Source organism: Nyctibius grandis, chromosome 1, assembly GCF_013368605.1.
Source record: "Nyctibius grandis isolate bNycGra1 chromosome 1, bNycGra1.pri, whole genome shotgun sequence".
Taxonomy (NCBI): Eukaryota; Metazoa; Chordata; class Aves; order Nyctibiiformes; family Nyctibiidae; genus Nyctibius; species Nyctibius grandis.
The window spans coordinates 57,226,397-57,251,177 of record NC_090658.1 but is presented as its reverse complement, the minus strand read 5'-3'; the positions used below and the strand labels follow the sequence as shown (position 1 = coordinate 57,251,177).

The 24,781-nt window shown below is 43.0% G+C and overlaps 2 protein-coding genes and 1 non-coding gene across 3 annotated transcripts; 2 read left to right on the top strand and 1 right to left on the bottom strand.

The window, feature by feature from the left end:
* Positions 1-542: 542 nt before the first annotated feature.
* On the top strand, positions 543-9,748 carry TCP1 (t-complex 1). The gene is made up of 12 exons (XM_068399593.1): positions 543-692; positions 2,257-2,342; positions 3,108-3,236; positions 3,821-3,918; positions 4,280-4,390; positions 5,082-5,263; positions 5,896-6,022; positions 6,343-6,518; positions 7,284-7,407; positions 8,559-8,751; positions 9,055-9,218; positions 9,457-9,748. The coding sequence occupies exons 1-12, from the start codon at positions 620-622 to the stop codon at positions 9,668-9,670; spliced, it is 1,677 nt and encodes a 558-aa protein (XP_068255694.1). The 5' UTR covers positions 543-619; the 3' UTR covers positions 9,671-9,748.
* Positions 1,554-1,689, top strand: LOC137672806 (small nucleolar RNA SNORA29). Its single transcript, XR_011049648.1, has one exon. It is a non-coding gene; the product is annotated as a small nucleolar RNA SNORA29 (small nucleolar RNA).
* Positions 9,749-9,890: 142 nt separating the features above from the next.
* On the bottom strand, positions 9,891-19,004 carry ACAT2 (acetyl-CoA acetyltransferase 2). Its single transcript, XM_068399601.1, has 9 exons — positions 18,725-19,004; positions 18,472-18,606; positions 17,032-17,213; positions 16,074-16,191; positions 14,524-14,667; positions 13,826-13,948; positions 12,942-13,096; positions 10,798-10,908; positions 9,891-10,183 (listed from the first exon to the last, which is right to left on the bottom strand). Exons 1-9 carry the CDS (start codon positions 18,771-18,773, stop codon positions 10,016-10,018), a joined length of 1,185 nt encoding a protein of 394 aa, XP_068255702.1. The 5' UTR covers positions 18,774-19,004; the 3' UTR covers positions 9,891-10,015.
* Between the last annotated feature and the right edge of the window lie 5,777 nt (positions 19,005-24,781).

Sequence of the window (24,781 nt, the reverse complement as noted above, 5' to 3'; positions counted from 1 at the left end):
TCTCCCAGCGCCTGTCAAAGCTACGGGACAGAGACCAGAGCCGCTGCAAAAAACTGCCTACCGTTATTAAAAGGAAAACTAGCTCTTTTGCGCTGCAGACTGCGGATCTACCGCGACTGAATCGGGCACAAGCGGCGCCGGGAACTGGGCGATACTGCCCACCCCGCGGCGGCAGCCACCCATCCTGCTGCCCGCTCCCTGGCTGCTGCAGGGTTGCCCTGAGCTCTTACAAACCCCGCGCTCTTTCCGCGGACCTAGAGCGCCCTCTCCGAGCGGAATCCTCTGCCGGCGGCGACACCACCACGCCCCTCAGCAGAGAGGCAGTCAGCGCGCCTGCGCGCCAGCCCTCGCCACCTTCTAGAACCTCCTGGAAGCCCTCCTGCCCCTCCCGCGGAGTGGCGGCTTTGTTCAACCTCACCCACCAATCGCGGTTTAAGGCTGGGCCGCACCGCGCCCCTGGATTGGGCAGGCAAGGTGTGGCTCCGCCCCTCCTGCGCGCGGGGCCGCCCCCTGCCCCCCACACTCTCGGGGGGGGGGTGTACCCAGCATCCCTTGCGGCTCGCTGGCCATTCCGCCGCTCCGCGCGCTGCTTGCCTTCTCCGTGTCGCCGCGCGGGAAGATGGCGGCGATGGAGGGGCCCCTGGCGGTCTTCGGCGAGCGCACCAGCGGCGACACGATCCGCACGCAAAACGGTAACGGCTGCGCGCTGCCGGTAGTGGCTCGATGAGCGGTGGGGGGAGGGGCAGAAAGGAGGTAACATGGAGCGGCCGTTACCGCCGCCATGTGCTTACCGGCCTGTGCCCCCACCCGGGAAGTGCCTCGCCCTGCCGCCAGCTTCCCTCAGTCCCGGGCCGCCAGGAGCCGTTGGGAGCGCCGCCGGGAGGGCGGGCGGCAGGCACTACTCCTTTTCCACAGCCTCCACGATGAGACGAGAGGCTCGGGCGATCCCGCGCCGCTGCCAGGCGTCTGGGTGGCGAAGTGATCCCGAGTCCCTTCCTTGGTAGAAGCGCACACGGGGAGGGGGCCGGCTGCTCACCGGAGATGGGCTCGGTTCCACCCCGAGCTCGTAGGGTGTGAGCCGGCAAGGCTTGCAGACTGGCCGAGGGCCCTTGGTGGGGAGGGGGCGGCTGGGGAAGCTTACTGCGCCCCAGCACAGGGAAATAACCTGCTTCGGGAAGCGGGGAGCGACCTCAAGATGAGTGTCTTTAACTGTAGTTCTCAAAAACGTTGCTCATTTGTTAGGATTTTATCCCAAGTCTTGGGGGAAGGCTGCAAATTCCTAGGCTGTTCTCAGTTTCTGAGTAGGTAAAAGACAAAGGAAGAAGCTGATGACCTGCTTCCTGATGATCGTGAGAGTCATGCAGTTCTGATGCTACTTTAGGCAGAACAGTTAGAATGAGAGTTACATTAATCTATGACGGAGATACTCGATAATGGCGACTTTGATGATACAACGATTATGGTTACTTTTTTCAGAAAGCTGCCCTTACTCCTCCAAAACAAAAAAATAGTTACGTTGTTTGAAGTTCAAAGTGAAGGTCTGAATTGTCGCTATTCCCATTATACTACCACTTTTTCAATTTCCAGATTAAGTGGCTATGCTTGTGGGATAGAAAAAAACTTGCCATGGTCTGAAGGAAAAGGTTGATTGTATCTTTTTCCTATATGAAGTTGGCAGAACATCCTTTAAACAAGCCACTACATGAGGGGTTTCATGTTACTTTAGTAGTGACTAAAAGGTCACTTTTGACTTTCTTGACTTAGTTACAGAATAAGTGTTCTATTTCAGTCAGACCTAAGTGTGGCAAAAAGATGTGTTACTAATTGATATATGCTGATGCCATTGTTCTGTATCTGCCTAGAACTGAGGAGTAAATGAGAGTGAAGTTTCATGGTGTGGCTTGCTGCTGCCAAAAGAAACAGTGCTACCAACCTCTGCTAAGTTACCAGCAGTGCTCGTCTGACCTCAGTAGTGTCCTCCATGTTACCAAGCCAACAGAAAATTATTCTTTTTCTGATGGGTTAGTTTTGCCATGTTTGTTAGCTGAATCAGCTTAGAGGGAAGAGGGAGGTTTGGCACAGATCGTATTTTTTAGTAGCAGCAAGCCATTACTAGCTTAGCTAGCCTGAAACCTAATCCTGAATCAGGTCACTGTATCTCAAGTTTCTGAATTGCAGCTTCTTGGCACATTTTCTTGTAAACCTGAGTCACCCTGAAGTTGGAAAGATAAAACTTTTTTTCTTTCATTTATTCAGTTACTGCTGCATCTGCTATTGCCAACATTGTGAAGAGTTCTCTTGGGCCAGTTGGTCTGGATAAGATGTTGGTGGATGACATTGGGGTAAGTAAGCTTTCTTTAAGAAGCATCAGGAGGACTTGTATTCGTGTGTAAAAGTGCTTCCACTTAGTGTGCTTCGTAGGTCTAATGTGTGCACATACCTGCTTTTTTCCATGGTTCTGAGATGGGAGTAGGAGGATAACTATGGTAAAATTGAGCATCAGGTAGTGTATGCTATGTCATTTTAGTTTAATCTAGTACTGTAGTTCATGTGGCACAGTTGTCTCCTTTCTACATGTGAGTTCTTGTCACCGCTTACAAATATTGGTCAAACTCACAGGAATGAGTATCACCATTAAAGTTAGGCCTTGTAATGGTGTTAACTTGTATATCCTGGTCTCTACATTAAGAGAAATAACAAAAAATAATTCAAATAATCCCATAACAATTTTAAAGCAATATTCTGTATTTCGTATTTTAAAATATTTCAAGCAAATGGGGAAAGTTTGCCATTTTACAGACTGCTGTAATAAAATACTGTATTAGAGGGTAGTCACTGCACTACTACTAATCTGGTGTGTGCAAAATGTTTGATGACTTTCTGTAACATAAAGACTTTATGAAAGTGCAGATTCTCCACTAGTAGCATTTCTGTTGTTAGAATGGGACTCCTGGTTAAAAAGAAGCAGTGAACATTTGGTATAAATGGTTATTTTATGGGCATTTGCAAAGAATAGTTAACTTTCATTTGCATAAACATTATGAAACACAACAGTAAAAACATAATAGAAACATGCCTAGTATTAACATTTGATTTCTGAAAATCAGGATGTGACCATTACTAATGATGGTGCAACCATTCTGAAACTGCTGGAAGTGGAACATCCTGCTGCAAAAGTTCTTTGTGAGCTGGCAGACTTGCAAGACAAAGAAGTTGGTGATGGGACAACCTCAGTGGTACGTAGAAAGTTTTACAGGCAGATACGTTAAAAGTCAGTGTTCCATTATCACAGTTCAGCTTTTGTTTTATCCATTATGAATCTTGTTGCAATGTGGATCCACTATACAGAATGAAAAACATTGTGGTTGACTGAATATAAAAGTTTTTTAAAGTAGGTTACAGAATAAAGAAGTTAGTCTTGTGTTTTTTGGAGGTGCTTGTTTTCATACGCAGCTGGTGCTCTGAAATGGAATTTGCTTACTGCCATTCCATTATTTATTTTTTCCTTTCTTGAAGGTTGAGGATAGATTCTGAATTAAGGTTCGTAATTTTTAGCAACCATGAGAAATAAAAATGTTAGGACTAATAAGTATGGTGAGTGCTGAAAAGTTGCCTGAGATTTTTGACAACTTTGGCAGGGGGGGCAGAATCGGGTGGCTTTTACCTGATGTCAGAAACTTTCTAATTCTAGGTTGCAAGTACTTGTTTCCACTGAGTAGATATTGGACAACTATTTGTGATTTTACTTTCCATTTAGTGGCAACAGGTAGTTATTTTTCTTTTATGGAATACATGTATTTAGTGTTTGTGTTTCAAACAGGTGATTATTGCTGCAGAACTTCTGAAAAATGCAGATGAGCTCGTGAAACAGAAAATCCATCCTACCTCCATTATTGGTGGATACCGACTTGCTTGCAAGTAAGAAACTGATACAGTTTAAGTACATTGCAACTATTGTGCCTTAAAAAATGCATGCTTCTTGTTTATTTCTGTATTTGTGACTGCATTAATACAGGCTTCTTGGTGCAAAGTGGATATGGCATTTTGGTTTGGGGGTGTATTTTGGGCTTTTTTTGTTGGTTTGGGATTTTTTTGTTGTTCTTTTAATTTATTTTGAATTTCTGTATTCTTGCATTAAAATGTTACATTACTGTCCTAGAAGATGAATTTATTTCATCCCTGTGTTCTTTGAGATAACATTTAGAAGAGCTGAAAACACATAAGATTTTTGTCTTTGTAGGGGTGGAATTCTTTACCAGTATTTCTCTTTATTCTACAGGGAAGCAGTTCGCTACATCAATGAAAATCTTATTATTAACACAGATGAATTGGGCAGGGAGTGCCTAATTAATGCTGCTAAAACATCAATGTCTTCTAAAATTATAGGAATGTATCCTTTAACTTGATCAAGTTGTTTAAGTGAGAGTGATTGACTGGAGAGCTTGAGTAGCTAGGCTAGTTTCCTTTGCAGCAGTTTTTGTGAATGAGGTATAGTATTCAAGCTGTCGTTCTTATAACAGGGATGTGAAAAACATTTAACAGGTGTTATTATCTGGCATGGGAAAACATGTTCAGACTCTTGGGATGTATTTAGAGCTGGTTAGGCACATCGCAATAGCTTTAATAGTGTATTGTTTCCTTATGGCATGTTAGTGACAATAGATGAGGAACTGTGTGAATGGAAGAATGCGTTATAGTGCCTTACAGAAGTCAAGTGCTTGGGGAGTGAAACTAGAGGAAAGTAGGTTGCATTTTACTTCATAATCATATAGAAAAACCTACAGTTTTAGAGTTTGGGCTAAGATGCAGACTGACCATAGGATAGGTATTTTTGTGAAGGAACAAAAGGTACACGAAGTGCAGGCATCACACTAGCCTGTCCTAATTTTCTTACCAGCGTTTCAGCTTTAAGAATTAACTCGTTCCTTTAAGGGAATGGTAAAGCTAGCGCTTCTGTACCTTTCTGGAATTCTCTTTTTGGAAAAAGTTTTTGACTCTTCGTTTGGGAACTGTCAGTGACTTTTTTTTTTTCTTAAGCATAGTACTAGTTTTCTTCAGTTTTAACCTTAACAGCATTTTAGTGATGGTGATTTCTTTGCTAATATGGTGGTGGATGCTGCGCTGGCAGTTAAATATACAGACCAGAAGGGTCAGGCTCGGTATCCAGTCAACTCAGTCAATGTTTTGAAGGCACATGGCCGCAGCCAAAAAGAGAGCATACTTGTGAACGGTTACGCTCTGAACTGCGTGGTGGGCTCACAGGGTAAGAATACGCTATGTTTCGTAAAACTATTGTGTGAATTCAATCCTCTTAGTCTTTCTGCATGGATCTTATTACTGGCCGCATTAGTTGCAAATCGTGGGTTTTCAATTCCAGAACAATTAAACAAGAACAGAACACTTACGACTTCACTAGTGGTTTCTAGGCTAGGGTCTGCCAGCTAGTAGTGACCTGCAAAGTGTTCGTAGGTTACTGCAGTTTCCCTAGCTCACTGTCAGCATGGTAACGCTGTGATATATGGGAACATAAACAGCTTCCTTATGAGGGGCCAATGTCAGATTTGTAGGGAACTGTTAGATTTAGCAGAGCTGTGTTGTGATTAGGCAACCTAAAGGATGCGAGACTGGTGGGTCAGCTTTTCGTGGTCTTTCACATTTGGGGATGGGGTCTGTAAAAGGGTAACAGAGGTTATAGTAGAGATTTTTTTTTTTTTTTTAAATTCTCTCTTTGAAAGTCTTTGTTAGCATTTTTCTGTACTAGGGCAGAACTGGAGGCAGAGAAGCAAACTGAATAGAAATGTGAAATGTGAAAGTAGCATTAGTTTTGATCTCTAATGCTAACTTGATGTTCTGTTAACTTGATCTGACGTCCTTTTTCTTGTTCTCTTTCGTCAGGTATGACCAAGAGAATAGTTAATGCGAAGATTGCATGCCTTGACTTCAGCCTGCAGAAAGCAAAAATGAAGCTTGGTGTTCAGGTTGTTATCTCAGACCCTGAGAAGCTGGACCAAATAAGGCAGAGGTGTGTAGAAGCTTGAGTAACTGAGACAGTGGGGTTTCACAGGCTTATTTTGGTCTCTTCGGTTGAGGTGGCTCAATGTAATTTTGGCTGAGCGCAAGAGGTAAAAATGTTTTAAATGTTAACATTTCCCAACAATACCATATATTATGGTAAGGGTCTTCACTTCTGGAGGAAGAACTAGTATAGGTCAGTTTTCGAGAAATCCCAGTATGTTTGTGCAGTTGTTCCTTCCCCTTGTAGAGCTCTGCATTAAGATTTCAGGAAATGGGTTGACAGCATGTGATTGCAGACTTGTTGTAACTTTGACTTTATCCTTGCAGAGAATCAGATATTACCAAAGAAAGGATCCAGAAGATTTTGGCCACTGGTGCCAATGTTATTCTCACCACTGGAGGCATTGATGATATGTGTCTGAAATACTTTGTTGATGCTGGTGCTATGGCAGTACGAAGAGTTGTAAAAAAGGACCTTAAGCGGATTGCTAAGGCATCTGGAGGTATCTGTCTTTTTAATTTTTGTTGGTTTTTTTTCTTCTTCTTTTTTTCCCCTTTTTTTTTTTTAAGGAAAAGCTGCTGTTAGAGTATTAGTAACTGATTATCAAAACATGGCTTCTTAACATGCAAGCCATGCAAAGAGAGGATGAGTAGAGCTGAGCCACTCTTGTTAGGTTTTAACTTTACTGTTGCTTTTAAGTGACCATTCTGTCAAAGTGGATGAGTACCATAAGCGTTGACTGCTGAAGATCTACAGTGGGGGAAAAAAAATGCTGCCTTGCACTGGGAAGACTGTCTGCTTGTGGAAATGGGAGCCAGAATCTGTATTTATTTAGGAATCTTTATTAAGCACACGTTCATAAGCCTGTTTGGAGAATTGTGTTAAGTACCATGTTTAGATAGTTGAAGACAAATGAAGAATTTCTAAATCATTAAATACATACTGAAGAAAATTCTGGTCCTATACAGATTTTATCTGTCAGTTAAATTTGCAAGAAAGCATTTTCATTATAGTAAAGCACAGGAACTTGTACCAGCTGTGGAAAAGTAAGTGCTGTAAAAGTTGAGCAAAAATAGTGGTATCGATTATAAACTGCAGAATATTGCTATGGGAGAATTAGAAGTGCTGTTGAATTTAAGAAAAATCTACTTACGCTGCTTTTATTTCTGTTTTCAATTTCTGTTTTTCTTTCTGTATGCCTGTTCTGTGAGGTCGGCAAAGGATGTGCTGGAATTGAATGCTAATTTCACTTTTTTGTTTGTTAAAGCAACCATATGTTCAACCCTTGCAAACCTTGAAGGTGAGGAGAGTTTTGAGGCATTAATGCTGGGACAGGCAGAAGAGGTGATTCAAGAGAGAATCTGTGATGATGAGCTGATTTTAATCAAGAAGTAAGGATCCTTTTTAAAATACTCAGTTTTGCGTACACTTTCTATTAAGTTCGAGATAAAATCCCATTTATTTACTTCCATGCTATCTCAGTGATATGAGTAGTTACACGCATGAGAAAGAGTATACAAGTCTACTGCAAACTAGAGGTGAAAGTACCAGTATTTAATCTCTTCTGCTGGGGCAGGACATCTGGTTCATCAAAACATAATGTCAGACAGTCAGATTGCTAGATAGACTACTTAAAATTTTGTTTATAAGCAAATTTTTCTAAAATCTACAATAAAATTTGATTAAATTGCTGGAGACGTTCTTACAGCATTCATATCATGTTCCTTTACCTGGCTATTAGCAGTGTAGTCACACTGGCTTCCCTTTACAGACAGTAAAGGGAAATAAGTACCATCTGAGTAATTTCATCTGAAAAAGGAAGTGCAAGCCAGATGTTACCATTTATAGTGGAAGACAGGGTTTACTTGTGCTGATTTCATTGAATCAGTCATCTGCTTGGTAGTGTGAGATGGACCACACTGTTCAAAGGGTATTTTTTTTTTTTTTTAATGGGTAAGAAGAGCAACAATTATTAACTGTCCAGACGTGGTATTTTCCCTTGAAGTTCTTGGTATGCCACTGCTGTCTGGTACTTGAAGACCTGGATATCAGTTTGTTTAGCAAGAACGTACCTCGGATGTTAACTTTTCCGCTGCTTCATTATCCCTTCTCAGTGTTCAACTTCTGTAGTCTCATTTGTGTGTGAATGTAATATTCTGACCATGGCACTTGTGTGGCAGTGATGTGACTGCTTACACTGTCGTGTTGGAGGTCATTAGCTCACTTGATGGCTATGCAAAAGAGAACTTTCTTAATATCCAAGTACATTTTCCCTGTATTTGATGGGAAAACGTCTGTCATACTTTTGTCAGGTAGCTTTCTCTAAAAGACTAAACTCAAATTAGTTTCTTGAGTATTAGAACTTAAATATTTACTTACTAAGTTACAATGTACATATCCTGCAAGGGTGCATAACAATGTTAAGATTTTCTTTTAAACATTGAAAGAATCTGGCTCAACTGAACTTTGCTTTAGTCAGCAAGAACTGTTTTCATGTATATTCTGTTCAACACAGCTGACTTCTGATTCCTTTTTCTCCTAGTACAAAGGCTCGTACTTCAGCATCAATTATCTTACGGGGAGCTAATGACTTCATGTGCGATGAAATGGAACGATCTATACACGATGCTCTCTGTGTTGTTAAAAGGGTGTTGGAATCCAAGTCTGTTGTCCCAGGTGGTGGTGCTGTAGAGGCAGCACTTTCAATATATCTTGAAAATTATGCAACCAGCATGGTAAGTCTTGCACAAAGAAGTAACAGTGTCTATGTGTTAGACTAGGACAGTGTGAATTTTCAAGCATTTATTTTCTTCTACAAGAAGGTTCGTGAAAACCTAATCATCTTACAGAATGTAAGATGCTTCTTTAAAATGGAAGATAGAGTTACTCTTTCTTTGATAATTAGACTATATGTCTCTTTGACCTAAAAATAGGTTTTGCATGTGAAAACCCCTACCTACTATTGACACTCTTGATCATGACTGTATTTTTCCTCTTTTGTTGCAGCATTTGGTTTAAAAACTTTTTCCTCTTTCTAGGGATCACGTGAACAACTTGCAATAGCAGAATTTGCAAGATCCCTCTTAATAATTCCAAATACATTGGCAGTAAATGCCGCTCAAGATGCGACAGATCTTGTTGCAAAGTTGAGAGCGTTCCACAATGAAGCTCAAGTTAATCCAGATCGCAAAAATCTGAAATGGCAAGTACCTACCTGTAGAAATGCTATCCAAAGTGAAGTGGGTTGGTGACTTAGATGAAAATTTTTTCTGCCAGTTTACCGAACTGTGGTTTGCATGTAAGGAAAGGATGTAGGTTATCACTGAATTTTTCTCCGTCTGTCCTTCATTCCTATGGGGGACCCAGTAGTAGTTAAACACCATACTCCCAACTATATTTCTGCTTTTTCTACCTCTCCATCTGATAATATTTCTTTTCAGGATTGGCCTTGACTTGATAAATGGAAAACCTCGTGACAACAAGCAAGCTGGTGTCTTTGAACCAACCATGGTGAAAACTAAGAGCCTAAAGTTTGCAACAGAAGCTGCAATTACTATTCTTCGAATTGATGATCTTATTAAACTGCACCCTGAAACTAAAGAAGAGAGAGGGTGCTATGAAGATGCAGTTCATTCTGGAGCACTTGAAGAATAATTTAGGTTTTATTTATGTTTGTCTCACACTTCCCACTCTTGTAACTAAAATGTTAATAAAACAAGTGGTTGAATGCTGCTGCTGTTTTCTTGTTAACAAATTAATTTGTGAAAGTGAGGTTGGTCCTTGCATTGAGAACTTAAGCTGTCGCGTGTGTTAACAATTAGAGTGCCTGCAGTAGCCACTCATCTTGTCACAGCAATGATTGAGTGGCAAAAAGTAATGGAGTAAGCTTATTTAATTGTAGGCAAAACAAACAAAGGTAAGCTCCATGATGAGAAGTTTACTAATAAACTGTTTCAAAGCTAGTTAGCACTAGCCATTCAGTCAGTCAGTCATTCACATTCATCTCTCAACGCACATGGCTATTCCCATTCCTCCTCCTATACAGAGAGCGGCAACACCACGTTTTCCACCTGTTCGTTCCAGTGCATATAGAAGAGTAACAAGGATGCGACAGCCAGAGGCGCCAAGAGGGTGGCCAAGAGCAATAGCTCCACCTTGGATATTAATCTAAAAAAAAAAAAAAAAAGCCAATCCAGAAAGTCAAGTTAGGAAATTGTTTAACCAGCATAGTTGAGTTTCAACATGAATGACTTCACTGGATATAATCCTCGATTGTAAGCAAGCCTGAAACTGCTACCACCCTTTCAAGGAGAAGTTGAACATGGATAAAACAGCTGTTGTAATTCGTATTTCTTCTGAAAGGGGCTCATCTCTACTCTGAAGATAGTTAAGGTGATAACTGAGGTGAATTCAGGGAGGGGAGAGTTAATAGCTGAACTTTTTGCCATCACTGGAAGAATACAGTGGCAAATACACTTCCAGCAGCAAGTTCAGATTCTGAATTCATTACATGTATGCGTAAGCAGTTATACTGCGAGTTGCACACAAATCCACTACAACACAGTTGGAGCCTGTTAGCTGGGAAACAATGTGCCTGCTAGCAACGCAAGCCTACAGCAGAGCAGTGCAGGGAAATGCCTTCTGGGGCTCCCATCCTTGCTTATGGCAAAGTGAGAGCAAAAGGACTGTTCTCGCCTCTGGAATACAATCCAGATGCACAGAATGGAACTAGTTTGAATTACAAGAGGTGTACTAATGATGGCCTCAAATATATTCATTACCTTGTCTGGATTTACTTTCAGTTCTCTTGCTATTGCAACAGATAGCGATGCAAAGGCTTCATTAATTTCAAACAGGTCAACTTGCTCCAGAGTCCAGCTGGCTTTGTCAATCTGAGAAAACAAAATAAATAGAGTCTTTATTTCCTCAGCACTGGAGGAAGCTTTTCATAAGACTTAAATTGGGTGATTTGAAGCCACCACTTCTAAAAAGTTGAAGGAAATAAATTTTTATAGCAAGGGTCGATGACCTATTCTTGAAAACAGACAAAATTTCAGTGTCAGCAAAAGTCACTACAACGTGCTGTAACATACTGGCTGCTTTTAAAAAATCCTGACTAATTCTACACACGTGGGGGTGGTGGTGCAATTGCGGGAATCAAACCATATGTGGTGCCCTTAATAGAGCAAAGCACTGCTCTCAAAAGTAGGTTTTAACAGATTAAAAGCAAGTTTTTCAGGACATAAGTTGATTCCATTAGAGATTCTCTGCTTAATACGGATTTTTATGCAGGAAATAGTGAAGTGACCATTAGTAATGGGTGTCAAATGTAATTTGTCCAGTCTTTCCTGCCTTAAGTTGAAAGTTGCCACTTGAAGCTTCTCACAGGTGGCTATTTTGGAAGATGGTTGGCTCATGTTTTCACTTGAGAAACTCTTGTGGTGCAATTGCCTACTTGGGTACAGGCTTAGGCTTGTTTCACATATAATTTTTACTTCCACTCACTTTGTTTCTAACAAACAGCAATGCTTTATCATCAGAATCATCTGCAGCAATGATGTTTCACAACAAGCTCACCAGGCTGGTGCATCTCCAGGACTATAGTCAAGGAAGAGGGCCTCTTTCTACTAGATACATAGAGACAGTATGGAAATGGTTCACCATCTGGGAAAAGTCTTCTCTTTCAAGGATTTACTATGTTGTTGCAACACTAAAATGCATGGCCTAGTCATTCTCTCACTATAAAGTGCTACTATGAATTTCTGTAGAGATAAACTGATAAAATATGGAAGGTGTGAAGTGTTTGATAACATACAGTATAAAGTTTACATTAAGAAGTAGTGTGCCCTTTTTCAGAGTACCTATAAATTTATAGGTACTGTTAAATACAGCTTGTCCTACAATTTAAACTAAAAATGTGTTTGTATATACTTTTATAGCATGCTTGATTTAAAAGAACAGTTTGAGATCTGATAAGAAAAATCTTCAGCATTACAGTTCTGATTTTTCCGTTAAAAGCCACAGAGCTTGGGTGAGTTCTAGTTAGGCTTTTGCATCACCAGGACATTTCAGAGATGAACAGAATAATGCCTTTACACAGTATAAATAAAACTAAGAAGGAATACTAAAGCAAGTTATCCTTACTAGCTGTACAAAAGCTCTTTCCATGCTCAGTTTCATAGCTCAGTTTTAGCAAATAATCAGCTGGGGTTGCCATGGGCCAAGTCTATATTAGCAAGCAGTGTGTTACCATAGGGGCTGCTTGCTCAGGGCATTTTATTTGAGAACCTTGTCCTGTGGACTGAGCACAGAGCGCATCAGTGGATGCAATAATGGTTTGAGCACATTAGATGTGGTTCTGGAGTGCACCTTCTTGTTTAGTTTCATCTGAAAGGAATACAATTTGCATGTTCCAACCCTTTCGCAGGGCAAACCGGAGCACAAAGGGCACCACCACATTTGCTAACACAGATGCGCTCACTGGCCTTTCTCTCAGTGTTGTACTATCACAAATACAATCAGACAGTGATCTGAAAATTAACGTGGCCAGACACAGCATCAGAACCATATCGCGGCAGAAGCAAATCATCCCCAAATTAGGTTAGTATACACATGCATGAAACTTGATCTTTAGCCTCCTACGTTATCTAGGTGGCCTTTCACAAACCTGACTAGTTTATGTTCTGAACTCCATTCATACACATACACATTTACTGGTTTTTTTTTCCAATGAGTAGGCACTAGCCTGGCAGCACTAGAAATCTTAATCTTACATACTCTCCACTATTTTAAGCCTTGTTTTCACTTAGTTTATTTTTGCCACTAAGTTTTCCTTAGAATATAGAAAAACCAAGATATGGCCAGAAAATGAAAAGCACTTACAAGCAGAAGTTTTTAAATAATAGATACATAGATAATTACTTACAGCTTGCTTTATTGCTGAAATGGGCCCAACTCCCATTATAGATGGATCTATACCTGTCTGAGCCCAAGATACAATCCGAGCCAAAGGCATAAGACCTCTCCTAGCAGCTTCCGATTTCTTCATTAGAATTACAGCTGCCGCTCCATCATTTATACCTGTGGAATGACAAACAACTTCTATGTATTTGTTGGGTTTTATGGCTTTTATTGTACCACTTTTTCCTGCTTGCATAAGTTCACAATCCAGACAAAAAAAAAAAAAATCACAAATCCTTTATTGCTTTAGGTCAGTATTTTTTTCAGATCAGGCAAGTATGACCTCTGACACAAACACTTAAAATGGGTAACACATCTATACAGCTGTACATGTGACACATTTGTGATTTCCATTCGGAAAGTAGTGGGTGGAAGAATTGAGACACAATTTGAAAAAGGAGCACATCAGATTTTTTAGGTGGACTGCGGAAGAGGCAGCGTAAGGATCAAGGAAGAAGTTTCAAAGCTGCCTGTGGCAGGAGAGTTAGTCCCACAGGAATAACATTTTCAAAGATGAATTGTTAAGTTTTCCTTTGTGCAGACCTGCAGTATCAGAAACCACTAGACGACTGGTTTTAAAAAGAGAGGATGTAGTTTCTCTGTGTTCCAGCCTATCAAATATTGCTGTTAATTGTCAAAACACTTGCACTGCTTCATGGAAAGCAAGCAAATAAGACAACTCATCTATAAAGAAATCCACCACAGTTATATTCGAGTTCTGCCTACGTTGTCACACAAATTGCCATTTTCTGCAAAATATATTCGGCAGCAACCCCTCGCAGAGACCCTGCCTTGAGCCACAAGCAGCTACTGTTCTTTTCCATTTCTGTTGTAGTCAGACAGACCAACCTGAAGCATTAGCTGCTGTTACTGTCCCAGTTCCGTCTGTCAGGAAACAGGGCTTTAACTTTGCCATTGTTTCCAAGTTGCTCCCATGTCGAGGGTGTTCATCTGTTTTAACTTCTACAGGACCTGAAAAACAGAGCGTACTACTCATGGGAGGGTCTAATAACGCACACACGTCTCGAACAGAAATCTGGCACAAACAACAGGCTGATTTGGAATATATGCCATATACTCCTAAATACCTAACATAACTAATATATGTAACATGACCCAGTTAATTAACTAGTAACCCTAATTATTGTCACTGTGTATTTTACTAGGTGGCCAAGGTTTGCCAGATGAACATGACTGTTTTAAGTTTGATGCAGCAGGAGCCTAACAAAACCAAAATACTGATCTTGGTACCATATCCAAGCCTATGTTAAGTCAGCGGTTTGCCTGGGTAGTAATTACATTCCCGATAAAACAGATAGTAGTAGTATTTGCAGAGAGCTACATTTAGATATTCCACATTTGCATTGCTTCTCTCTTATTTAAAAAATAACCACTGGGAGTTGAAAAAGAGAGCAACAGGCTACATGCTTACAGAACAGCTTACAGAAAAGGCTGTGCAAGTGGGAAACCATCCACTGATTATACGAGACATAGTAGAAAACCCATTTTTTCTTTAAAATCAGCTCTCATTATCCATTCACACCTACCTTTTTTAGAAGGTACAAGAACAGGAACAATTTCTTTTGTAAAACAGCCAGCTTTCTGTGCTGCCTCTGCCCTGTTCTGTGACTGTACAGCAAGTTGGTCTTGTTCCCCTCTGCTGACTTGCCACTGGTTAGCCACATTTTCAGCTAAAATAGGAACAAAATGCAAATTGCCATCAGGAAATACTAAAATTTTAAGTTGTAAAATTGTAAGCACAATTAATATTTGCTGTCTCAGAGAATCACAGAATCACAGAATGGTTGGGGTCGGAAGGGACCTCTGGAGATCATCTAGTCCAACCCCCTGCCAAAGCAGGTTCCCCTAGAGCACGTTGCACAGGGTCATGTCCAGGTGGGTTTTGAGTATCTCCAGGGAAGGAGACTCCACAGCCTCCCTGGACAGCCTGTTCCAGTGCTCTGTCACCCTCAAAGTAAAGAAGTTTTTCCTCATATTGAGATGGAACTTCCCATGTTTCAGTTTGTGCCCGTTGCCCCTTGTCCTGTCACTGGGCACCCTTGAGAAGAGTCTGGCCCCATCCTCTTGACACCCGCCCCTAAGGTATTTGTAAGCATTGGTAAGATCCACCCTCAGTCTTCTCTTCTCCAGACTAAACAGACCCAGCTCCCTCAGCCTCTCCTCGTAGAAGAGATGCTGCAGTCCTCCAATCATCTTTGTAGCCCTCCGCTGGACTCTCTCCAGTAGTTCCTTGTCTTTCTTGAACTGGGAAGCCCAGAACTGGGCACAGTACTCCAGGTGTGGCCTCACTAGGGCAGTGTAGAGGGGGAGGATAACCTCCCTTGACCTGCTGGCCACACTTTTCCTAATGCATCCCAGGATACCACTGGCCTTCTTGGCCACAAGGGCACATTGCTGGCTCATGATGAAGCTGTAGCAAGCAGCTAAGCTTGTTGAATGGTTTGCATTCCAATTTCCTCGCTTTGTTTGCTCACGATTCTGTTTTCTTTTGAGGGTAAAAATTTCTGTTCAGGATCTCCTCCCAGATGGTATATCAAGTTAAATACAAATGCAAGCAAGCTGTTCTAGTTTATTGCTTCACTGGATTATTATGCTTAGATCTCCCTACAGCTTCTTCAGAGGAGGGAACAGTTCTGAAGTTAGTCTGTTTCATAAGCAGGGTCTGAAAAAGCAGTTGGCTGACTATGCCATCCACCATGCAATAACCTGAGGTTGAAGAACTGTGTGTACCCACAGTACACTTTATGTAATTTCCCCCGCCATGAATCTGTGCTGCTGAATGCTTCAGTTACATACAGGGATTATTTTGTTTATTTTTCCTGAAATTAAATTAAATTGCTCAGATGCAAAAGAGATGCAGTGAGATTAGCTCAGACAGAAAAAAGACCCAGTAGCTTTATAAACAAAGCAGAAAATGCCTTCAATGCCTTTCAATATTAGGGATTTCTTTCTTTTTCACGACTACAACTTAAGGACATCTTGAAACACCTTATTCAAAACTTCAGATTTCTGAAATTTCCTATCAGTGAATTCCTCCCCCATTAACAATTTCATTTTCTGGACTGTCACCACTTACCTGTTATACCCATATGATACTGATAAAAAGCATCTGTAAGGCCATCAAGGATTACAGTGTCCTGCAAGGAAGCCTCTCCCATTTTCACCCCAGCTCGCATGTGAATTACATGAGGAGCCTGCAAGAAAGTATTTCGAAAGGAGTTAGATGTTTTATATCTCCTGTGCACAATACAGCCAGACAGCTGAAGAGGCAGGCCCCCGCCTTGCAGCTGCAGGTAGCTACCCCAAATCCCAGCAGTCTCCCCGGCTGTCTGCTCTATCTCTCCCTCCGGTGCCTGGCAGCTGGCATGCTCTGTTTGGCTTATGCATTTCCCTGGCAGCAGATCACCAAGCACCAAATGTTTTCTCTCCACAGATTGATTCAGTCGTACCTGGGGCCATGCAGCCATGGCTGCCCCATCCTACCAGTCTGTTCTAGGTGGTTCCCGGTCGCACTCCGCTGCCAGCCAATGCCAACATCACCCTCAGCGTGGGCAGCTAATGAGCCCTGGCAGAAGAGTCTGCTCCCTTGTTAGGCATCAGATCACCAACCCAGCGTCATTCCTCGATACAGCCTTGAGCTGAAAACCTTGAAAAGAAAGCCCTTTGCTTCCTTTCATAGCTCAAATTCCTTAGTGAACAATAATGTTTTCAGTTATTCCTTCCTTGGGCTTCTTGCAACACAAAACAAAACTGTCTATTGCCAGCTGTCACAAGCAAATCATTCAGCACAACAGAGCTAGATGGAAATTAAAATGGAATTTTAAATACGGTGTGTGTTTGCATGGCACCTTTTCTGTAGCTACAGTAAAAAAAAAAAGCGGCTGAAGTCAATCGTTGCATGTGTAAATTCATTCACAAGTGAAGCTGCGCTTTCAATCTGCCTCCAGAGCATTAGCCTAGAAATACTGGGTTTCAACTTAATGCTGCTTGCTCCCAGTAAGTCAGTGCAATGCGAGTACAACTGTTTGCTTTACCTTGCTCATACTTTCCATGCCTCCTGCGACCACGATGCTGGAGTCTCCGGTCAGTATGGACTGAGCAGCCAGACATACCGCTTTCAAGCCTGACCCACAGATCATCTGGCAGCTCCAGGCGGGCACAGAGTAAGGGATTCCCGCAGCAACACTCGCCTGCCGGACGGGGTTCTGGCCGGCACCTGCAGGAACAGGCAGCATTTTTCCTTCGTCTGTTCTTAAAAAACAAATGTCGGCCTTGTCACTTTTCACAACAGGTACCCTAATTCCACCAAAATTTAGAGCTCGCTCCTATTTTCAGTTGGTAGATAGAGAAGTTCCCAGCAGTAATCTGTAAACAGGAGCTCAGTTATCTCTTTCATTTATATTGCTGATCAATAAAATATCTGCAAGATCAGACACTTGCTACTGATAGTTTTATATCTGCAACTCTGCTTTTGATGGCAGGTCAGATGAAACACCAACTTCAAATTAGCACTAGCCTGTCATACGTGTGTAAGATGAGAGCTCATTTAAATTGCTACTTGCTGAAGGGTTTCTTTTTGACATCTCCCGTAAGTCACGAACAGACAACTTTCCCTAAAAGTTCCTATGGAAACCAAGAGCACAATTATGCAAGGACAGTCCTGAAAGCTTCCATTCTTTGCTGTAATCCTGATGGAGAGAATAGGAACACTACATTCAAAGAAAACATTCTTCATCTGCATCTGCCCAGGCGAAAGTAATGCCAGCTCTTTGTATGCAAAGAAACTGAAAAGGAGAGCATACCATTCAGGGAGCTAAAAATATACAGGAATCTGGATCAGCTTTAAGTAAGACAAAAATATTTATTTCCTTTATTTTCTCCCTCTGTCTTTAAAATACAAACCTGCCCTATGACTCTGATGATTAAACATTACCCTGGACAGAGCCGGGGACCGTTCAAAACAAACAATTCCCTATCAGCCACATTTTCATTAAATCAAAATATTTGTCTCCCAGCAAGCGGCACCACAGATCTCACAGGTCAGTCTTGCACGTAAATGCAAATTCCAGGCCTCGCTCTTAAAATCTCAGAGTTATTGTTACTTATGATATTAAATTTACAAGAGGAGATGACCAACGTGTGAGGAGGGATGCTGTAACAGAAAAAAGTAACGGCCTTTCACACATAAACCGTTAGCTACTTTGGGGATTTAAAAAACCCAACCTATCCCCCCACCACACCCTTCCCAAAAACCCGGCAATGGGTTTGGTCATCCAGAGCGTATGGAGAAGCGGCCAGTATGCCGCTCAAGTCCTTTGTTAACGAACCGCGTTCTCAAAGGCAGGGAATAACGTTCTGCACCACGGAACCGGAGCTGTTCCGTGGGGCAGCTCAGGGGGGATGTGGCCGCGGAGAGGAAGAGCCCATCCAGCACCGCCCGGCCGCGGGAAGGGGGATCGCCGCCGCCCGCCTACCTGCGGTGAGGACGTGCCCCAAGATCACCTCCGACACCTCCTCGGGGGCCAGCCCCGCCCGCCGCAGCACCTCCCGGATGGCGGCGGCCCCCAGCTCGTGGGCCGGCAGCGCGGACAGGCCGCCGTTGAAGGAGCCTAGGCGGACACAGAGGGAGAGCGCTCAGCACCGGCCCCGAGGGGACACCCGGCCAAGGAGGGGGGCACCCGCCACCGGCCCGGCCCCGGGAGGGACACCCGCCGCCCGGCCCCTCACCGATGGCGGTCCTGGCGGCCGAGACGAAGACGACGGAGTCCGCGCTCATGGCGGCGGCAGTGGCGGGCGCGGAGCGGCGCTGGGGAGCGGCAACGGGAGCGGCAGCGGGAGCGGCAGCCGCGACCGGAGCGAGAGCCGAGCCGGCGCCGGAGCCACCCCTCGCGTGGTGCCGGTTCCACCCCTCGCGTGGTGCTGGTTCCGCCCCTCGCCTGCCGCCGGGCGGGGCGGGCCGCTGCCGGCGGCGGGGACGGAGGAGAGGCCCGCACGGGTGACTGGCGGCCGGGCCCCTGGGGAGGGAGGCCGGCCGGCTGCGGGGCCCACCCATCCCCCCAGGTGGCGACGGAGTAAGGGCGGCCGCTGCCATCTGCCGCCCGGAGGCGGTGAGAAAAACAGCCAGAACGGCGCCGGCTGCCGGGCCCGGGGCCGCCGCGCACCTCCGGGGCCTTCGGTCCCTTCCCTCTCCCCCGCCCCGGTAATACACACCGGGTCTGTTCAGCGCCGTTTGCCAACTCTTGCTAATACTCAGTTTACTTTTGTACAAAATAAAACACGCAGCTGAAATGCTCTGTTATTATATCGCGGCTTATAGGCAGATCGTTTACTTCATGGTGGCAGTTCATAGGATTTATGTGAGCAGAAAAAGCCCCAGCAGAATAATTTAAATAAAATGATACAAAATTGCTTATCACTGATCTGCTCAGCAACAGTTACTGACACCCAGAGGTCACCCACACCCAACGCACGTCTTTTTTTTTTTTTTCCTTTTTTTTTTTTTTTTTAATTTAACAGAAGCTTAACATATTTGTATTTTTTTAGCGTAGGCAGCGATACGCTGCTGGCCCAAGAGCCGTTCCTCTCGGCCCTGCCGAAGGAGGCAAGCGGGGGCCTGCTCCAAGGCTGCCTCGGTGGGCGGCAAATGCTGCAAGGGGAAAGCCGGGGTAGCCGAGAGAGAGCCGGTGCTGGCAGCAGGGTCTCCCCGGCAGCCAGGGCGGGTGAGGCTGGAAGGAGAGGAGGCGGCAGCAGCGATGGCAGCAACTCTTGGCAGGGCGGGTGGGCAGAAAGGTTTCTCTGTGGGGAAATGCAGCTGGGAAGCCCAGAGATGTGGGGAGGGGAGCAACATTATGACGTTTGGAGGAAGAAGGGACAGAGTAAAGGGAGGAAGCAAGAGCATAAGTCAAAGAAAATAACAGCAGTAAAAAAAAAATATGGATAGATGGACTGGAATCACTCGTCTGTCTCACAACCTGCATCTTCAGTCCTTATTCCTTCCTGTGCTGTGTCCTGTGCTGACTTGTTCGCAGAACAGGTACTCGGCCTAATGGCCATGCCAGCCAAAGCACCACATTGAAGTTGCAACGGAAGGCCACGAAGATAGAATACGTTCTGTCGCTCCTACCTTGGCTAGAGTATCAACAAAGTTGGGAGATTTTTTTTTCACCCATGTAGTAAAATTTAGTAGGATTTGGGGGTGGGAGAGGACAAATTAAGTCCCAGAAAAGCACATAGTATTGTGATGACAAACACTGACAAACATATATATGACAGTGGATGCATCAATGCACCCGTGATCACATTCTGCACGTTGGCTAATCTGAACTTGGTGGTACTAAATCTGCATGCATAAAACGTATCCGAACCCTCTGTGTGGAAACACTGAGCACAGGAGCAATATAATACCAGAGTTGGATTCCTCTGGCTCCTATCAGTCACTATTCTTGCTTTATAATGTAAAAAGCCACAGCATTATTAGATAGGAAAAAACTCCACTTCAGCTGTGGAAAGCAAGACTGTAAGCCTAGATTTCACCAATAACTCTGTTAAACCACGCTGGTCAGAGTAACTCCAACACTCAAAATAGGTTTCTCCTCTTAGATATTTCAGTCTGACTGAAGGATAAGGCCAAAGGAGGGAACCATGTGTCATAAGATTTCTTCAGTTACTTTGGTGTTTCCAGCTTTTGGCAAGAGAAGAATCCTCTCAGAAGTCTTCAGGAAAGGAAATCTCTGGAAAATCCTGTGGGCAGCCAAATCCTTAGGTGGACTGATCTACCTGATCTACCAGCCTCCTAAGGATGCATTAACTGGCAACAGGCATGCGCTACAGCTTTTCTTTAGTGATGCTGTGCGCGCAGGGCAGCTGGTAACACTAACAAAGACCTCCCATTAAATCCAGATGGGAAAAACATGTTTGGTACCTTTTCAAAAGACTCATCAGTAAGTAGCAGATCTATCATACAAGCAAAACTTGGGAATAAATGATTTTAAGCAATACAGAGTGATTGTTTTAGAAAAATATTGTACAGGTCCTGAGCAATCCTATATAACTAGATGTAGTCTCTGTGTCTTTTCAAAATTCAGTAGAGAATGAGTAATATAGATGTATGAGGGCAGCACCAAGTAACCTAGTTTATCAACTGTATCATATACCAATACGTCGTTCTTAATGTAATATTTCATTGATTACAACTTAAAGTCGTTACTTCAAATACAAAATCAACAATGCAAGATGAGCTCAGATTAACACTAAATGTGAGCAGGTGGGCAAAGTCCAAAAACGACAATACACCTGAAGTAAGCCTTACAGACAGGATTCCCTTGCATTTAAAACTTTACAAATATCACCATAAATACTGGATAGAACATAAAGTGAGCCTTCAGCTCCTTCCCTCCCCACACTTCACCTTTAATCCACTAACAGATGGAAAGAGTTTGAACATGAAGCAGGCCCAGAGACTTCAGGCCAGCTCACCCAATGAGCTGACCTGCTGCACCTTTTCTCTCAGCCCCCAACAGCAGAACTGTTCTGTGACAGACCAGGCTGCAATGTCGGGCCACACTGAAATGACAGAGATTAATCAGTTTTATCTTGGTATCTTTATCAGACTTGCAGTACTCTACTTAACTCTGCTTGGACGGTGTCCAGGATGGAGATCCAAATGCATAAAAGGGACATGCAAAGGAACAAAACAACACAGCAATCACACAAAGGCAAATAATGATGAAACGTGTATGGTACAGATCAAAGTTAAGTTATTTAAATGTAGAAAAAAATGTAGCAAATGTGACTAGGCAGCTGTGCTTTTAAATACAGTATAGTTAATGAGCAGCATAATACTCAAAAGCAAACTACTGCCCTATGCTGGTACATTTTACCATTTCTTGGAAATTTAAGCTCTGGGAAATTAAGTCAGTAAAAATTAGAACATCAATTCAGAACAGAGAGTTTATTTGCTATCAGTAAAAGAGTAAGGCTGTGTTGCGCAAAGTTTATTTATTACCTTTCTATGAACACAATGAAATGGACTTGTGCCTTAAGTGAAATATTTGAAGTGCAAAGATTTTGGCATTTTCATTTGGTAATGGTGGCTCAGTTTTATTAGAAATAGGCTAAATTAGAGCATTTCGGTGTTCACTAATTTACTCTTCTGCTAAAAATGTTTTCTAAATTTAATCTTTACAGAGATCAGTGTTGTTACCAAAATGTGAAACCCTTGCTTTTTACCACAAATCTGACACTTGGTGAATATTTACAAAAATACTTTTCTTGGGGATGTGAGTTTGATAAAAACTAAGCTGCACCTTTTACAGGCAAAAAAAAATAGAAAAAAAAATTTACTTTAAATTCATTGAGTCTTGATACAAGATCATTCTAGAATTTCCAAAAAAACTTAATTCTACAACTTTCCTGTAATAGGAAATTCTCTAGTCTTTAAAATCTTATACACAAATGATGGTACTAATATCTACTTTGTTGGGATCCTTACAGAAAAAAATGCACATGGGATTGCTCAGGGAAGGAGATGTGGCTCCTCTCCTTCCCTGCGGATGTTGCCTTGCATCATTCCATACTGTACAGCCAGATGAAACTGCTGTGCTCCTCTGGTCACTCGTGGGGATATAACATTATACACATCCTCATCGGTGTTCAGTTGATCTGCAGCTGTGTGGGAACACTCATGGCAGTGAAATAAGCAAATGCCAAAGTGTTCCCATCCTCATATTTTATGGAACTGGCCCGATGCTGTAGGATATGATACTTATGATGCTTAAATTTAATGTCAAATAATTGGCCAACATTTGGGACTTTTGTTACTAACAGTTGTAAGAGTATACTCCTTTTTGTTATTTGTCTTTTGTTTTTTTAATCTTTGCCGGCAGCATGGAACACGACTACTTTGGCAGCAGTGGGCATTAAAACCGGCATCTTCAAAGACAGGAGTTAAACCTTGCCACAGTAAGTATGTAAGACACCTCACAATCCTCGGTACTTTTGGGGTCCATGGTTCTCAACTGAAAGCATTTAAGAGGCATTCACCCTTTAGATACAGGTTTTCTGTGCTTTGTCTGTGTTTGAAATTACTTTTATTCTTGATAGGGAATAGGAATTGTTTTTTGGTTGGTCTAAGCAAAAAGCCTGCTTTTTGCTCTTTGACAAAGTGACAGCAAAGTCACCCTTTTTTTCTCCTTAAAAAAGGTTACATCAGCTACCAAAACAAGTGAGCTCAACAACAAGCATCATTTCATGAAAACCAGAGCCTTTTTCACTTGGGAAAGATCTGAGGAAGCCTTTCCCTTTCTCCACATGCTGTGACATCATGTCAGGATATATAGGGCACTCAGGCTTGCTGACCACCTTTAGTACATTTAGGCCCTTTCTCAGGTCTAGAAAGACAATTCATTCTTTTTCCAGGTTTTCTTATGAGTGGGCTGACACTCAGTTGTCTATGGATAAGTTCAGCATGTAAGGCATGGCTCAAAGAACAAACTGTTTTCCAAGTAAGGATGAGATTTCCGTTTTCGAAAATTCCTCAACCTCAAGTTCCTGATAGGCAAAAAATCTTCTTGGCTGTTCCTTGAATATGTTTTTGTCAGGGAAAGCTCATATCTAGTCAGTGTTTAATAAAAAATGCTGTCGTCCCTTCAGACAGAAAAACCTTTGCATTATCAAAACCATCATGGCCTTTCTGTGGCTTAAAAAAAGGTATAGTAAATAGCTGGGTTTACATCCTCAGCAACTATATGCACACCTGTACTTCAAATGCAAGACTGCAGTATTTATCAAGCATTCCAAAACTGAATTTAACTCGAGTCACCATTTGGCTGTGACTGTATCTTGACTGATTGATTGTCAGTCAGGGGATGTCTTCAGGAGAGGCTCTGGGGTTCACTCGCTGCTGTGGTCAGCCCCGAACAGGAACAAAATTCCTGACCACTGTGTTGCACACACCAGCTCACAGGTATGCGGTAGCATCTTGGACACGAGAGTTGCAAATCTAATTGGCTCTGTGGAGCCGTACATTATGATACTTTTGATTTTATATGCTTTCATGGAGCCTTTTATATATATAATCGTAAAAAATTACTGGTAATTAAAAGAGAAGTCCATATAAGAGCTTTCTGAAGAAGTTTAATTACTTCTTGCTTTAAACATGGAAGAAAAATATGTGATAATTCCAGTAAGATCCTTCAAAATTTTTTATCAGGGGATATAAAGAAAGCATTAAGCTTGCAGCCTAGTGTTCAGGAAGCTTCTGTAAGAAAGGGAGAGTTAGTGGATGTCAAATTTGGGCTTTTTGCTGCCCAGATCCTTACCCAGTAGTCACCTGAAGGACCCCTCTGTACCACTCCCTTCACAGTGCAGCAATCCATACATTTTATCTCCCCCCCTCACCTGTAGGCCACAGCAGCCCTTTCTGGCACACCCCCCCCCTCCCCCCCGAGAGCTCACTCTCTGCTCCAGCAGCAGCGGTGCCGCGGTTTGCCCTCCTCCCTCTCACGTCCTCACAACCCAAGGAGCACCTCTGCGAGGGCTGATCAGCCTTTCTTCAGCTCCTGGTATTTTGAGGTCCTTCAGAACGCTAAGAAACGTACGTAACGGCGCTCCAAACGTTTTTTCCTTCTGAACAGCGCTTTATCTCACCTTTTCCCCATTCCCTCGCCCGCCTGGCCTCCAGACTGTTATTTCATGAGTCCCTCACACTAGTCAATAGTGCCTCTCGCAGCCCGCGCTCCCCACGCCGCGGGGTCTCGCCCGCCCCCGCCTGCTCCGCCATGACAC

What these genes read in the sequence shown, in the direction of transcription:
- ACAT2 (XM_068399601.1), bottom strand. Translation starts at nt 18,773, where the DNA reads ATGAGCGCGGACTCCGTCGTCTTCGTCTCGGCCGCCAGGACCGCCATC. An exon ending in GCATGGAAAGTATGAGCAAG is followed by an intron (nt 16,192 to 17,031) that starts GTAAAGCAAACA and finishes ACTTTCTTGCAG; the next exon opens with GCTCCTCATGTAATTCACAT. An exon ending in TTTCAGCAATAAAGCAAGCT is followed by an intron (nt 10,909 to 12,941) that starts GTAAGTAATTAT and finishes TTGTTTTCTCAG; the next exon opens with ATTGACAAAGCCAGCTGGAC.
- TCP1 (XM_068399593.1), top strand. Translation starts at nt 620, where the DNA reads ATGGCGGCGATGGAGGGGCCCCTGGCGGTCTTCGGCGAGCGCACCAGC. An exon ending in GGATACCGACTTGCTTGCAA is followed by an intron (nt 3,919 to 4,279) that starts GTAAGAAACTGA and finishes TTTATTCTACAG; the next exon opens with GGAAGCAGTTCGCTACATCA. An exon ending in CTGCGTGGTGGGCTCACAGG is followed by an intron (nt 5,264 to 5,895) that starts GTAAGAATACGC and finishes CTCTTTCGTCAG; the next exon opens with GTATGACCAAGAGAATAGTT.